This window comes from Chlorocebus sabaeus, chromosome 1 (assembly GCF_047675955.1).
Source record: "Chlorocebus sabaeus isolate Y175 chromosome 1, mChlSab1.0.hap1, whole genome shotgun sequence".
NCBI lineage: Eukaryota > Metazoa > Chordata > Mammalia > Primates > Cercopithecidae > Chlorocebus > Chlorocebus sabaeus.
In genome coordinates, this window is record NC_132904.1 from 45,703,342 (window position 1) to 45,720,883 (window position 17,542).

The following is a 17,542-nucleotide window of genomic DNA, read 5'->3' on the forward strand; positions in this document are numbered from 1 at the left end:
GGCGCATGTCACCATACCCAGCTAATATTTTGTTTCCTTTTTATTTTTTATTATACTTTAAGTTCTGGGATATACGTGCAGAACGTGCAGGTTTGTTACATAGGTATACATGTGCTATGGTGGTTTGCTGCACCCATCAACCTGTTATCTACATTACGTATTCCTCCTAATGCTATCCCTCCCCTTGCCCCCCACCCCTAACAGGCCTCAGTGTGTAATGTTCCCCTCCCTGTGTCCATATATTCTCACTGTTCAACTCCTACTTATGAGTGAGAACACGCAGTGTTTGGTTTTCTGTTCCTGTGTTACTTTGCTGAGAATGATGGTTTCCGGCTTCATCCATGTCCCTGCAAAAGAAATAAACTCATTCTTTTTTATGGCCGCATAGTATTCCATGGTGAATATGTGCCACATTTTCTTTATCTAGTCTATCACTGATGGGCATTTGGGTTGGTTCCAAGTCTTTGCTATTGTGAATGGTGCTGCAATAAACATACATGTGCATGTGTTTTTATAGCAGAATGTTTTATAATCCTTTGGTATAACCAGCTAATTTTTCAGTTTCTATTTTTGTAGAGACAAGGTCTTACTATGTTGCCCACACTGGTCTTGAACTCCTGACCTCAAGTGGTCCTCTTGCCTCTGCTTCCCAAAGTTCTGGGATTACAGGTGTAAGTCACCAAACCTGACCTGAATTAGTGCTTAATAAGCAAATTTAGTTACCTATCTGCAATTTTTAAAAAGTTGATTTTTAAATAAATGTATCAGAAATCACATCTTCAAAATAGTCTCCTCAGAAGATTATTAGTTATTTCAATGGCATTACCTTGAAATGTTTTCAGAATTCCCTTTCTGAAACCGTCCTCAGAGCCATATAAAACAGACTCATATTTTTATACTCTGAATATCTGAAAATATTATGATTTATTATATAGAGTGAAGTATACAAAACATATATGTGTATATATATATGGACTTCTTCTTTTGTAAAGAGTAAAGAATAAATATAAAATGAACTTCCATGAAACCACTACCTAAGTCAAGATATAGAACTGGGCCAGCACCTTAGAAGACTGCCTGGACACATGCTATGCTCCACCACATCCCCACACTAAAAGAACAGTTTCCTGACTTCAGTTATAATCACTTTTTGCTTTTCTTTATAGTTTTATCTCTAATGTATGCAACTCTAAAAAGTACAGTTCAGCTTTACATTTTTTTAATCTTTGTACAAATGGAATCTATCATATGTATTCTCTATCATTTGTTTTCATTAACATTAGACTTACAAGCGTCATCCATGTTGTTATGAAAGCTACAACAGGTTCATTTTCATTGCTGTAGAACATTCCAATACAGTAACATACTACAATTAATTTATCTATTTTACTATGGCTGGATATTTGGATTGTTCCCAGTTTGGGGCTATTATTAAAAAATACATTGCTATGCACATTCTTGTACATGTCTCTAGGTATATATATATACATGTAAACAATTCTGAAAAGCATATATCTAGAAGTGGAACTGTTGGCTTTGAAGATATGCTTAACTCATCTTCAAAATGGTTGTAACAGTTAAACTTTCCCCTGCGGGGTGTAAGTGCTTCTGTTGCTCTACAATCATTAAAGAAACCTAGAAAAGTGAACAAAATATATGAAGTAAACTGTATTCAGACATTGGACAATGAGAACAGTAAGACTGTGATTGCCAAGATATGAGGAAAAAGAAAAAAAACACAAGGTGAGCCCCATCATCCCAGCAATTTTGCAATCATGTGCACTGAGAGGAAAACACTTTGTTTTAGAGCCCAGAAGCCTTGCTAAATTGAGGAGACAGAAATTTGAGATCAGAGAGGCTGAGATAGCTGGCAGTTGTGGGCACATTCCAAAGGGCTCCAAAAAATCTGTATAGGAGGCCCATTGAGTCTTTGCAGAGTACTAGGACAAGCAATGTATAGAGGGAAACTTGACAAGTATAGGCAAAAAATGACTGGAGATTTGTAAACTGAACAATTACTGGAGTTTATACGTAGCAGGAAGATGTTCAAATTCTGATCAGCCAAAGTGGAGAGTCTTTGATGACCCCCTTGGGTTATTCAGTGGAGATATCAGAGGGCCACACCTTAGAAGTAGTGCTGAACTATATCTGGAATAAAGGCTACCCCAGAACCACTCTAGAGAAGCCTAAAATCAGAATTCAAAGGACTCAAATTGAGCAACATTAACTTTACTGCCTGCCAAACAATATTCAATAGTCTTTAAAGAAAGGCATCAAATACCAGATACTCATCAACATGCATTCACAAAGTCCACTATCAAATCAAAACTCACTAAACATGCCAAGAAGCAAGAAAAATGTGATCCATAGCCCCAGCCAGAAGAAAACCAGACCTTGAAACTATAAAGATGACAAAATTAGCTGAAAAAGACATTAAAACAGCTAATATAAGTATGTATAAGTATTTAAAGGAAAACATTAACAAAATGAGCAAAGAAATTGAAGATATGACAAAAGATCTGATTAGAATATCTGCGGATAAAAATCAACCTCCTTGTAATTCCAGCACTTTGGGAGGCCAAGGTGGGCAGATCACTTGAGGTCAGGAGTTCAAGACCAGCCTGACCAATATGGTGAAACCCCATCTCTATTAAAAATACAAAAATTAACCGGGCATGGTGGCGCATGCCTGTAATCCCAGATATTCAGGAGACTGAGGCAGGAGAATCACTTGAATCTGGGAGGCAGGTGCAGTGAGCCACGATCACGCCACTGCACTCTAGCCTGGCACCAGAGTGAGACTATCTCAAAAGAGAAAAAAAAAAAAAAATCAATCTCTAAAATACAAATTACACTAGATGAGATTAACAGCAGATTAAACAGTATAGAAGAAAAGGCCATTTAAATTGAAGAAACAACAATGAAACTATCCAAAATGCAGCACAGAGAGAAGGTGACTGAAGATGTATAACTGGAGTTCCAGAAAAGGAAAAAAGTTTTTTTTTTAAATATTTGAAGAATAGTCAAAAATCTTCCAAATTTGGTGAAAATTATAAACTCACAGTAACTAGAAGTTCGATGGATCCCAAGTAGGATAAGCCCTGAAATCCTACACCAAGACATATCATGATCAAATCACTAAAAACCAGTAATAAAGAGATCTTAAAATCAGTCTGGACATTTTGGGAGGCCAAGGCAGGCAGTTCACGAGGTAGGGAGTTCGAGACCAGCCTGGCCAATATGGTGAAACCCCATCTCTATTAAAAATACAAAAAATTAGCCGGGCTAGGTGGTGGGCGCCTGTAGTCCCAGCTACTCCAGAGGCTGAGGCGGGAGAATGGCGTGAACTCGGGAGGCGGAGCTTGCAGTGAGCCGAGATCGCCCCACTGCACTTCAGCCTGGGCGACAGAGCGAGACTCTAAAAAAAAAAAAAAAATCAGCCGGGCATAGTGGCGCGCACCTGTGGTCCCAGCTACCCGGGAGGATGAGGTAGAAGAATCACTGAGCCCAGGAGGCTGAGGTTGCAGTGAGCCGATATCGCACCACTGTACTCCAGTCCGGGCGACAAAGCGAGATTCCCTTTCAAAAAAAAAAAAAAGTCTGGAAGAAACAGACATATATGTTCAAAGAGGCAAAGATAAGAATACACTCAGACTTCTCATCAGACATAAGGCAAGCCAGAAAGCAAAAGCACAACAGTTTAAAGAGCTTATATGCAGCCTAAGCAGTGTTTACAGGGAATTTGTAGCTTTAAATGCTTACATTAGAAAAAAAAAAGAAAGAGCCTACAGTAAGTTATCTAAGCTTTCATGTTAATAATCTAGAGAAAGAAAATTATACTCAAAGTGGATACAACGAGAAGAATATAAAAATAGAAGGAATTTGTGAAACTATAAAACAGAGAAACAATACAGAAAATCATTGAAGCCAAAATCTGGTTCTCTAGAAAGAATAAGTCAATAAAAGTGAGAAACCTTTGATCAGATTGATCAAGAAAAATGAAAAAGTATCAATGACAAATACCAGGTTTAAAAAACAGACATCACTACAAAAGCCTGCAAATTTTGAAAGGATAAAAAGGGAATATTTTGAACAACTTTATGTCAATAAATTAGCAACTTAAGTGAAATATACAAACGCCTTAAAAGACACACATTATCAAAATGGATCTTAAAAGTAATAAATAACATAGTATCTATTAAATAAATTTGATTCATAATGAAAACCTTTCTCATAAAAAATTCCAGGGCCATAAAACTTAACTGGTTAACCCTATCAAATATCTAGGGAAGAAATAATACCCCGTCAGAAAACAGAAGAGAGAATGCTTCCCAGCTCATTTTACGAGGTAGAATCACTCCATACCAAAACCAACAAAGACATTACAAGTAAAGAAAACTATAGGCCCAGTATCCCTTATGAACACAGATACAAAAATCCTAAACAAAATATTAGTAAGGTGAATCCAGTAATATATAAAAAAAGACTACACATCACAACCTAGCTTAAACATTTCAAAATAAATCAATGCAACCTACCATATTAATGAATAAGGTGAATATTCATATTAACAGAATAAAATATATATCATAGAATAAAGCATTTAACAAAATTCTTTATATGAAAATTCTTTATGCAAAGCATATGACAAAATTTGTAAAATCTTTCAATACAAGGGAAAGAAGGGAACCTCCTCAATCTGATAAAGAACATTTACAAGAAATCTACAGCTACCATCACATTTAATGGTACAAGACCATTTTTACTCCAAGACTGGAAACAAAGCAAAGATGCTCATTATCACTACTTCTAATTAACACTGTACTAAAGTACCAGACAGCATAATAAAGTAGGAAAAATAATAAAAATGCATACAGATTAGAAAAGAAGTAAATCCATTTTTATTTGCAAAAACATGATCATATGCATAGAAAATCCTAAGGCATCTTTTAAAAAAAAGTTTACACTAGCATCAAAAAGGTAAAATACTTTAAATGCTTTTATACTGTATCCTGCATTTTTTGGTGTGTTCAGTGGAAGGGTCACATCAAATATAGCCATGCTTTCATTAACAATGAGGATATATTCTGAGAAACAAATATTTAGGCCATTTCATTCTTGTGCAAATATCACAATGTGTATTTACAAAGACCTAGGCAGTGTAGCCTATTACACACTTAGGCTATATGGTATAAACTACTGCTCTGATCAACATCGTATGTGTGGTCTGGCATTGATCGAAACATTATGGGATGTATAACTGTACGTAGAAAATTGCTATAAATGAAAACTGACTTATTATTTTATAACCTCATCTTGCTTTTTACCATCAATAAAGTTATCTAGCTTTCACCTACCTTATCACCAAACCTATTTCTGTGAAGTTTCCAGTTTAAAAAGAAAATCATTCTCTAAGGATGAATACACAATTGAGAATAAAAAACTGAAGATATTTGAAATAATGTGTCAAAGTCAATTCTCCAAGAGTTCCAAAAAGTTTTAAGAATGAAAGTTTCTTAAATTTCATTTTTAAAAGACAGTTTTTAAATTTCTTTTAGAAATTTTTAATTTTAAATAAAGTTTTTACAAGACAAGGATGCCTGCTCTCAGCACTTCTATTCAACACAGTATTCGCAGTCCTCTCCAGAACAATCAGGCAAGACAAAGAAATAAAGGGCATCCAAATAGGAAGACAGGAAGTCAAACTATCCCTGTTTGCAGATAACATGATTCTCTATCTAGAAAACCCTATAGTCTTGGCCCAAGAGCTCCTTCAGCTGATAAACAACTTCAGCAAAGTTTCAGGATACAAAATCAACGTACAAAAATCTCTAGCATTCCTATACAACAACTATCAAGCCTAGAGCCAAATCAGGAAGGCAATCCCATTCACAACTGCCACAAAAAGAATAAAACACCTAGGAATACAGCTAATCAGGGAGGTGAAAGACCTCCACAATGAGAATTACAAAGCACTGCTCAAATAAATCAGAGAAGACACAAACAAAGGAAAAGACATCCCATGCTCCCGGATAGGAAGAATCAGCATCATGAAAATGGCCATACTGCCCAAAGCAATTTACAGATTTAATGCTATGCCTATCAAATTACCAAAGACATTCTTCACAGAACTAGGAAAAAACTATTTTAAAATTCATATGGAACCAAAAAACAGCCTGAATGGCCAAGGCAATCCTAAGCAAAAAGAACAAAGCTGGAGGAATTACATTACCTGACTTCAAACAATACTATAGCGCTATAGTAACCAAACAGTTTGATACCGGTACAAAAACAGACACACAGACGAATGGAATAGAATAGGGAGCCCATATACAAGGCTGTACACCTATGACCATCAGATCTTCAACAAAGCTGATAAAAATAAGCAATGGGGAAAAGACTCCTTATTCAATAAATGGTGCTGGGATTACTGGCTAGCCATGTACGGAAAAATCGAAGCTGGACCTCTTCCTTACACCATATACAAAAATCAACTCAAGATGGATCAAAGATTTAAATGTAAAATCCAAAACTATAAAAAGCCTAGAAAAAAACCTATGACATACTATCCTGGATGTAGGAATGGGCAAAGATTTCATAACAAAGGTACCAAAAGCAATGGCAACAAAAGCAAATATTGGTAAGTGGGATCTAATTAAACTAAAGAGTTTCTGCACAGTAAAAGAAACTATCAACAGAGTAAACAGACATCCTATAAAATGGGAGACAATATTTGCTAACTATGCATCCGACAAAGGTCTAACATCCAGCATCTATAAGGAACTGAAATTTACAAGAGAAAAACAAACCCCATTAAAAAGTAGGTAAAGAACATGAACAGACACTTTCAAAAGAAGACATACATGCAGCCAATAAGCATATGAAAAAAAGCTTAATCACATCACTGATCATTAGAGAAATGCTAATCAAAACCACAATGAGATACCATTTCACACTAGTCAGAATGCTATTATTAAAAAGTCAAAAAAATAAGACATGCTGGCAAGGTTACAGAGACAAAGGAATGCTTATACACTGTTGATGGGAGTGTAAATTAGTTCAACCATTGCGGAAAGCAGTACGGCGATTCCTCAAAGAGCTAAAAGCAGAACTACCATTCAACCCAGCAATCCCATTACTGGGTATATACCCAGAGGACTACAAATCATTCTACCATAAAGACACATGTATGTGAATGTTGACTGTAGCACTATTCACAATAGCAAAGACATGGAATCAACATAAATGCCCATCAATGACAAACTGGGTAAATAAAATGTAGTACATATAAACCATGGAATACTATGCAGCCATAAAAAAGAATGAGATCATGTCTTTTGTAGGAATACGAATGGAGCTGGAGGCTATTATCCGTATGCAGGAACAGAAAACAAAATACTGCATGTTCTCACTGGGAGCTAAATGATGAGAACTCATGAACACAAAGAAGGGAACAGCAGGCTGGGCATGGTGGCTCATGTCTGTAATCTCAGCACTTTGGGAGGTCAAGGCAGGTAGATCACTTGAGGTAAGGAGTTCACGAACAGCCTGGTCAACATGGTGAAACCCCATCTCTACTTTAAAAAAAAAAAAAAAAAATTAGCCAGGGTGGTGGTTTGTGCCTGTAGTCCCAGTCACTCGGGAGGCTGAAGCAGGAGAATCGCTTGAACATGGGAGGTGGAGGTTGCAGTGAGCCGAGATCACACCACTGCACTCCAGCTTGGGTGACACAGCAAGACTCCATTGCAAAAAAAAAAAGAAGGGAACAACAGACACTGGGGTATACTTGAGGGTGGAGGGTGGGAGGAGGGAGAAGAGCAGAAAAAATAACTACTGGGTACTAGGCTTAATACTTGCGTAATGAAATAATCTATACAACAAACCCCCATGACATAAGTTTGTGTATATAACAAACCTGCACATGTACCCCCAAACCTAAAACAAAAGTTTTTAAAACAAAGTTTTAAAATTTTCAGTTTTACTTAAATGAGTCCATAACCCCTCAAGGGGTTATTTTGAAGGGCACTGTTTTTAAAAAGTTAATTTACAGTAAAATTAACTTTGGTATACAGCTCTTTGAATTTTAACACATGTATGGAGTCATGTAACCACCACTATCATCCTTTATAGTCACACCCTCCTGTAACCCCAACCAACTCTTGGCAACCACTGATCTGTTGTCATTAATTCTGTCTTTCCCAGAATGTCATATAGTGGAATCATACAGTACACAACCTTTTAGGAGGGGCTTCCTCTGCTCAGCACAATGGTGCTGAGATTTACTCAAGTTGTTGCATGTTATCAATAATTCCTTCTTTTTTATTGCTGTGTAGTATCCCACTATATCGGTGCATCAGTTAATCTATCCAAACAATCTGCGTGGGTTGTTTTCCAGCTTTTGGCAATCATAAATAGAGCTGCTAAAAATATTCATGGACAAACTTTTGTGAGAACATGCTTTCATTTCTCTGAGAGTAAGATTGCTTGCCCATATGTTAGGTATATTTAAATTTATGAGAAATTGCTAATCTATTTTCCAGACTGGCTATACCACCTTGCATTGCCACTAACAACTATGAGAGTTACAATTGTTCTGCATTCTCACCGGCACTTGGGATTGTCAGTCTAATAGATGTATAGGGGCATCTCATCATGGTCTTAATTTGCATATCCTTAACAGCTAATGAAGTTGAGCATCTTTTCACATGCTTATTTGCCATCTGTATATCTTCTCTGATGAAGTGTCTGTTCAAGTCTTTTGTCCATTTTTCAATTGAGCTGTTTGTTTTCTTACTGTTAAGTTTTGAGAGTTCTTTATATTATATATTCTAGATACAAGTCTTTTGTCAGATACGTGATTTGCAGATATTTTCTCCTGGTCTGTACCTTACCTTCCCATCTCTTAAAAGTCTGTTTCATAGAGCAGAAGTTTTAAATTTTAAAAAAGTCCAATTTATCAATTTGTTCTTTTATGGATTGTACTTTTGGTGTCACGTCTAAAAACTATTGTCTTGGGGTCACAATTCCTCTGTTCAGAGAAGAAAGTTCTCCCTCAGTGTTTCTGGTGCCTGTGCTGCCAGGAAATCCCTTTGCGGCTCCTTGAGCTTTAACTAGATAGCTTCTCATAGAGCACTCGCTGTCTGCACTGATGCTTACTTCCAGGGCTCAAGTCAAAGCTGGGGGCAAATCAGAGAGAAAAAAAGTAAATCAGCTACTGATTTGGTGGTTTTTGAATTCCGGTCTTTTTCTTCTTCAGTCCACCTGCTTCTCTGAATAGGTAAATTCTGATTTATCTGGTAAATAATCAATACCCCCATACATACACACACACAGAATCACACACAGTTAAAAATAAACATGTAGGTAGTTAGATTAAAATGTAAATAAAAACATTACTTTAGGATGCTTTTCCTGATGTCATGGTAAGTATATTCAATTGGAAGAAGGCAAAGGGTTGAGGAAAAGAGTTGAACTATACTCAAAATTTCTAGAATTTCAGTAAGTAACAGGTGTAACAAAAAGTACAGTTAAGATTGACCAAAAAAAATCAGTGTATTTTTATATAAAAAAAAATTTTTACTAGATTTTTAAACTATAGAATGATACAAATTAATTTTAAAGATCTAGCAATACAGAAGTGAATACAGGGTTAACAATCTGGACTATTTCCTCTCCAATACTGTACCACCAGAGATAACCAGTATAACAGTTGGGTGCATCTTCCCTCATTATGTATATATATTTTAACATATATAATATTGTGCTATATATATACATACACACACATTTTTAATCATTTCCTTCTTATACTTACTGAACAAATAGGATCACATTATACACATTATTCTTCAACTTGCTTTTCTCATGTAACAATATATCATGTACAGTCCTACAGTTCAGTAATATTTCACTATTGTTCCATTGTATATAGATATAGCATAATTCATTCAACCATTCCCCTTTGGTTAGAGACACAGGTTGATTTCAGCCTTTCACGTCTATACACAATCCAATCAATACCCTGGGCATTCTAATTCTATAGGATTGATTCCCCAAAGTAGGACTGTTGAGTCAAAAAACGTGCATTTTAAACATAAATAGATTCTGACCAAATACTCTCCCCAATTCACAGTTCCAACAGCAACGTATATACATGTTCTTTCTCCCTACAAACCTTCCCAGAACCGAATATTATCAATCTTTTTACAACCTTGACAATCTGATGGCTAAAAATGGCATCCTATTTTTCATTTGTACTCCCCTAGTTGCTAATGAGTCTGAGTGTTTTGTTTGTTGTTGTTGTTATTGTTAGGTATATTGGCTCTCCATATTTTCTCTTTTGTGGATTGCCTTTTCATAGTCTACTTATTTTTCTAATGAATTGTACATATCTGTTTCTCTCTGTAGGTTAGAAAGATTAACCCTTTTTTGTTTTGTTTTTGAGATGGGGTATTACCTGTCACCCTGGCTGGAGTGCAGTGGCACCATCAAAGCTCACTACAGCCCTATCTGCTGGGCTCAAGTGATCCTACCACCTGACCCACCTTCGTAGCTAGGACTATAGGCAAGCACCACCACACCCTGCTGATTTTTTTATTCTTCTGTAGACAGGTCTCGTTATGTTGCCCAGACTGGTCTTAAACTCCTGACCTCAAGTTATCCTTCCACCTTGGCCTCCCAAAGCACTGAGGTTACAGGCATGAGCCACCACACCCGACCCTGACCCTTTGTTTATACACAGATTTTTCATCAGGGAAAATGGAGTCATTCTAGATAAAAATTTGTTGCTTCTTATACTGTGTTAAGGCATTAAGGACATCAGCTTTATTTTTCACATATAAAATTGAGGAGATTTACATGTTTTAATGTGAAGATTATCCACAATTAAGAGCATTTGTTTAGTAGGCAATTAATTACTGTGTATTTATGATGTACAATTATGCTAAGGGCATAGAAGACATGGGTGTCTCTCCTCCAGGAATTTAAGTCTAATAAGAGAGATATGTCAGAGACAGAGTAAAATAATAATAGCAAGCAATATGTGATATATATGATTAAATGGCAATTATAAGAAACTAGAAAACAGGAGATATATTTTGTTCATGTCATCATTTTTTACCCAAATCCAGATCAAAGTAAAACCTAAAAATGAGTATATTCAAAGCTTATGTTTGAAGTCAATCATCTACAAAGTGAGGAAGGTACACTCAAGGCCATATATGCAGTAACCCACTAGGTAATACGAGAAAAAGTTAAAGCTTCTATTATAATAACCTTTTATCTTTTTACTTAAAAAGGAAAAATAAAATTTACAAATTTGAGTTTTTAAAGCTTTACCAAATTTATTTTTTCTTTTTAGCACACCTCTGCTGGCAGGAAAGCTTTACTAATTTTTAACAATGGCAGTCTCATTTATTGGTATGCCAAGCAGGTCACTCCTTACACTCTGTTTACAGTATAAGGAGTACAGTATAAGGGGGCAGAGAAAGCTTCCACAAACAGAGAGTTGACAGTAGGACCTTCAGCATTGTACAAAATACATTAGATTATTTTCAAATTATATTGTTAAATTTTAACTAAATTACATCTCCCAAAATGAGCAAGTAGCTTAAGCTGATTTCTACAAAGAAGCCACGAATTGAGATAATAACAATAATAACAATAATAATAATAATAATAAGCACAAGCAAATAAGAAAATAGCAGATCAGGAACTCTTCATCAGACACATGAAGTATAAACAAAGATGATCTAATCCAATCTGACAAGTCAGTATCCCCTCGGAAAAAATTCAAAATTGTCAAAAGGCTAAATTGATGCAGATTTATAACCACTATCTTTAATTAAAATCTTGCCATGAGCATATACTGAGCTATTAGTTAATGAATATAATTTAGAAATACATTGTCAAATCTTACAATAACATGATCCATGACAACATGAAATTGGCAGCCAGCTCCTATCCCCATGTTCAAACAGAAGAGAGCTGAAATTTTTATTTTCTGTCAAGTTTTCTGGGAAGCAAGGTCAGGAAAAGGAGGGCAAGGACATGGCAGAGAAGGAGACAGGCAACCTTCAGTCTCAAAAGATGGGGAAGAAGACACATTGAGCCTCTGCTTCCACAGTATACTCTCAGCCTAATATCTCCTGATTGCACTGATGACACAGGCCAAATAACCAGATTCCTAGTACTGCCACATTGGCTGTATGATAGTGGCGAATCATCTACTCTATTTTTGGCTCATTTCTACATTTGCAAAACGAAAGAGACAGATCAATACACTCATAAAGCTCCTTCTAAGTAGTCTCATGTTACATGGTCCTAAGTCAAGCTGTTACAATAGTCATTATTGACTTGGGAACTGGTAAAGACTGTACTGCATGAACAAACACACTATATGGATAAAGAAGTTTAACTGCTACATGGCTGCCTACAATGTTAAGGTAACAAAACAGACTAAGCAAATTCTTACAATGCCAGCCAACTCCCAAGAGTTTTCATTAATTATTCATTCAGGGAAATATAAAGAACACCTATACAAATCACAGAAGTAGGTAATCGGGGATAAAAGATGAATAAGACACAATTCCTTCCATAATTCATTCATTCTAGACATTTACTGAATGCCTACTATGTGCTGGGCACTATTATAGACACAGCGATATGGCAATGAACAACAGACAAGGTCCTTGGTTTTCAAGGAACTTATATTCTAGTTAGGGATATACTCCCTTCCCCATTTTCAGAGCAGAGTAAAATACAGACTACTCCTCAGACCTTGAACTAAAGAATGGGTGGACTCCAAGTGGCAGCAAACAATCAAACAAGATCATATCATGGCTGAGTAGCAGTGAAAATGCACTGCATCAGGAGCCCTGACACCTGGGCTCTGCTAACTTGCTATGAACCTTTGGAAAGTAAGTTATTATTTTTGAGTCTTGAATTCATGGGAAAAGTTAAAGGGCTAGACTAGATAAATGGTTCTCAAACCTTCCAAATGTCATGGACCTTTTTGAAAATGTTTCCAAAATTAAGGCCTCTCTACTTAAGAGAAATGCACAACTGCACATTGTAAACTAACTTTTCAAGATGTTCACTAATTCCAAGATATTCACTAATGCCCTGAAGCTTATCCTATATGCCAGTTTAAGAATCTCTCAACTAGGTAACACTGAAAAGCCTTCCAGCTCCAAGTATTCTATGATTCTATTCCATTTTACTTCCTCTAGTCTTCCTAGGATTCCAGTCTATAACTGCCTCAAGATAGTAGAATAATATGTTTTTTTTATTGTTGTTGTTTTAATTAAGATACACAGGGGAAAAAAAATTTAAAGAGGGAAAAAAGAGGGATGCCAAGAAAGAGATATGTAGCTAGCTCACTGTCCTCCACAAAAGAGTGAAAAGCAGAACAAGATATTATGAAAATTATCTAACAGACATATGAATACATTTGTGGTAATTTTTACAACATAGCCTCAAAATTATTTGCTACTTCTCCATCAAGAGGTAAAGGTCTATGTCCCTTCCTCTTGACTCTGAGCTCTGTGACTATCTCACTAATAATATATTTTGAAGTGATGTTGTTCCAGTTTGCAGGCCCACGCCTTAGAAACTGGCAGTTTCTTCTTCCTGGCTCTTCCATTAGATGGTCACTAATGGAACTCAGCCACTATACTGTGCACAGGCACAGGCCACGTGTAGGTGTCTCTACTGGAACTTAACTGCCAGATGTAAGTGAAGACTCGTAGATACCAGCACCGGCTCTCAAGTCATCTCCAGCTTATGAGTCTTTGCAGCTGAGGCTCCAGACATGGTGGAACAGAAACAAACCAACCCTGCTGCAGTCTGTCCAAGTCCCTGACACACAGAGTCCATGAGCATGACAAAGGCTGTTTCATACCACTATGTTTTGGGGTGGTTTCTTACACGATAGATAACTACAGCATCTTTAAGTTCTGAGGGATCGTGTAATACTTCTCACACAGAGATGTCACAAATGCGATTATTTTTCTAAATGGTATACAAGAATTGTTAAAGTTACAGTGGGCATTAATTTAAGCCAAAATCAAGATCTAGAAAACCACACACAAACTCCAATGACAGTCATTATCCTGCCAGATTATCAAATAAAAAGAGAGTGAGAGAGAAGGAGCGACTGAGAGAGAAATATGTGACAGTCATTAAAAGTTCTCATGTCATTAAAGTTCTCATTAACAGAAGTTCCAGAGTTTAGTTTCCAAGTTCATTCATTGACAAGTATTTACAGGTACCCACCAGTGCTGGGCATTGTTCCAGATGCCAGGCACACAACAGTGAACATAACAGATAAAAATCACTGTCCTTATAGCACTCACATTCAGTGGCGGAGAAAGAAACAATAAACAAGACCAATAAGTACATTAAATGGTGTTAAATGCTGAGGAGAAATCTAAAGCAAGGAAGGAGGCCAGGGAGCGTTGCTGGTAGTGCTGATGATGGAAAAAGTTTGCAATTTTAAATACGCGGGTCACAGAACACCACACAGAGGTGTCACTTGTGTCAAGACTTTAAAGAGGTGGGGGAATAAGCCAAGTGGGCACACAAGGAAACAGTATTCCAGGCAGAGCAAATAGTAAGTACAAAAGATCCTGAGGCTGGTGTGGCTGGGGATGACGGGGCAAGCAAAAAAGTAGTAAAAGATGAGGTCAGGCTGGGCGTGGTGGCTCACGCCTGTAATCCCAGCACTTTGGGAGGCTGAGGCGGGCGGATCATGAGGTCAGGAGATCGAGACCATCCTGGCCAACATGGTGAAACCCCGTTTTACTATACAAAATATTAGTAGGGCGTAGTAGTCCGCACCTATAGTCCCAGCTACTCAGGAGGCTGAGGCAGGGAAATCTCTTGAACCCGGGATGCGGAGATTGCAGTGAGCCGAGATCGTGCCACTGCACTCCAGCCTGGTGACAGAGACTGTCTTAAAAAAAAAAAAAAAAAAAAAAAAAAAAAAAAAAAGTGAGGTCAGAAAGGAAACTGGAGACCTGATCCTATAGGCAAATCCTGGCAAAAATCCAACAGCACTGATCTTGGAATCAAAAGAACCAAATTCAATGAGAACAGTAATGTTTTTGTCTGTTTTGTTCACTAATTTATCACAGCACCTAAAACGGTGCCTAGCAGACATTCAAAACACATTTGCTGAATGAATGACTGAAGTCTTGACTCTATCACTTAGCAGCTATTTGACTTGTAGCAAGTGATTCCAGTTTTCTGAGCCTCTGTTCTCATCTTTAAAATCAGAATAATAATTTCTCCCCACCTCAAAGGATTATAGTGAGGATCAAAAATGGGGAAGTATTTTGCAAACTGCAAAGCAGTATATATAGGTAAGCTCTTCACATTATTGAAAAAGTTAACAAGAGCAATTACTATTAACAACAACAATGATGTCTCTACCTTTCCCTACTAAATTCAACCACTGAATCATTCTCTCTCTCTCTATAGGCCACGGAACTGGGACAAGGCTAATCTTCCCTTCAGCACGAGAGAGGAACTTTAAGCACTTGAAGGCTTTTGTAAATAAGTGGCAGTAATTAAGACATAATAGTTACTTCTACCAACTTTTCTTTGAGCCTCTCTGAGAAAAAGAATGAGGCGCTGTTTCCATGTGAAGATTCAACACCCTTTGGTAAAATCCAGTCTGCCTGAGAACTATTTATTTTTCTGTCAAAATGCAAGAACAACCAGGAAGAACACCTTGACATCTCCCCAGACATCTTGTCCCTCACTTAAACCTATACAAGACCTTGCTGAAAGAAGGGAAAGGGAGAGCATGAGGAACACTCTCGGGACTGAAAAATGTTTTTACAGATCAACTAATCCAATCATCCCAAACTGAGAATCTACCGCCTAACTCGTTCCAACTGAAGAGAGCTTCAGTGTTCTCATCTGTACATGGGGATAATATCTTAAGGATGCTTCAATTCTGAAATAAAATAATGCATATGAAAGCATCTGGCACGGGTTATGCACTCACTAAAACTGGCTGAATCTGGAAATTCTGCATTTATTCAATAAATATTAAGTGAACGTCTACAATATACCAGTCAGTACTCTAGGCACTAGGAAAGGGCCAGAAGCAAAAAGCACAAAAATCTCATTCTCTTGGAGCCAACATCTACCTCCTGTAACTTCCCTGATTGGCCCGCTTCACTTCTTTGGAACTCCGTCTGGCTTTTATACAACACCTCCTCCACGGAATATTGTCCTTTGAGATTTTGCAGATCCCTATGTATACCTCCCCTCTCCACGCCCCTTTCCTCCATCCTAAACAAGCAGCCTTAATTCTTTCAAGGAGTAAGCAAGGATACGGAAACAGAAGCGAAAACTGGACTGGGGTGGGGTGGAGGCGGGTGCCAAGGCGCCAGGGCTGAAAAAGAAATCAACAGAACCGCTCCGACTTCAGGGTCCGAATCAGGTGTGTAACCTGACACCTCTCCCAGGAAGGGCCATCCTCCCCTCCCCAGGCCCACAGATGTCCCCGCCAGGCTCCGGGTACCGGCCCCAGGGGGCGCCCTGGCCAGGGATGGAGGCTGGAGGGGCCGGCTCGGGCCCTCACCCGTCAGTCCTTGCCTTTCCTTCCCAGTCACCTCAGAGAGAATTTCCAGCATCATTCTTGGTGTTTCCAGGCTCCCGCTTCCCAGACGCAGGCCCCGCCGCTCCCCAAACCCCCTCACCGAGCGGCCTCTCACCCACACCGTCCTTTCCTTCACAGCTGCAGTCGCTCTCCTGGCCCCCAGGACAGCCACCGCCCGGTCGCACTCACCTGCGAGCCCAGCCCCGGCCCCTCCATCTCCCCAGGAACCCACAGCGGCTGAGGTTACCAGGCAAGTAGCGACTGCCGCCAGCCCGCCAGCCCGCCTTAGGCTGCCTCTTCTCCCACTTCCTGCTGGCGCCCTCACCTCCGCCGCTGCGGTCCCAGCTCGTGCCCTGAGCCGTCAATCGGTCCCGGAGAACCAATCCCAGTACTCCATCGGCTAGGGGCGGGACTTTCTCACCTCCAGGGAAACCCGCTGTGAATAGTCCGCCAGAGGTTCCACCTCCAGCCCGCGAGTGCCTGTCGCTCCCCCAGCCCCAGCCCAGGACCAAGCGCCCCAGCCCCAGGTGCCACGGTCCCCAGATGTGCGCCCGGGGTCAGGATCAGACTGTTATTCCAACGTCAACCACCATCTATTGAGAGCAAATCTGGACTTGGCTACTTAACTGCTAGATGACCTTGTGAAAGTCTCTTATTTTACCTCAGTTTTCTCATCTATGAAATGAGGAAAATAAGGGTACCTACTTCATGGAATTATCAGGAGGATTAAATGAGAAAACGCATGTAAAGCCTCTCAGCCAGTGCGTCACATATAAAAAGGAATCAATAGATGTTAGCTATTTAAATGTTTTCCATTCCATTTGTGTGATCTTGGGCAAGTCACCTCTACCGGCTGGGGTTCTGTTTCCTCACATGAAACAAAAAATGAGTTCTACGGCGCAGGCTGGACGGGGAGTGGGCGAAAGCCTC

General features: G+C 38.6%; 1 protein-coding gene across 3 annotated transcripts in view; it reads right to left on the minus strand.

Moving 5' to 3' along the window:
- Positions 1–16,944, minus strand: part of ZDHHC13 (zDHHC palmitoyltransferase 13) — a 56,411-nt gene extending 39,467 nt beyond the window's left edge. Inside the window, exon 1 of one of the 3 annotated variants that reach the window (XM_073017820.1) lies at positions 16,860–16,944. Coding sequence is in view for 1 of the 3 variants with exons in the window: in XM_008004495.3 (XP_008002686.2) it covers positions 16,802–16,828 (27 nt within the window). In the remaining 2 variants the exon portion in view is untranslated. Of the gene's footprint in view, positions 1–16,801 lie in introns of all 3 variants that reach the window. The other 2 variants (XM_073017818.1, XM_008004495.3) reach the window with 2 other exon arrangements.
- Positions 16,945–17,542: the final 598 nt, after the last annotated feature.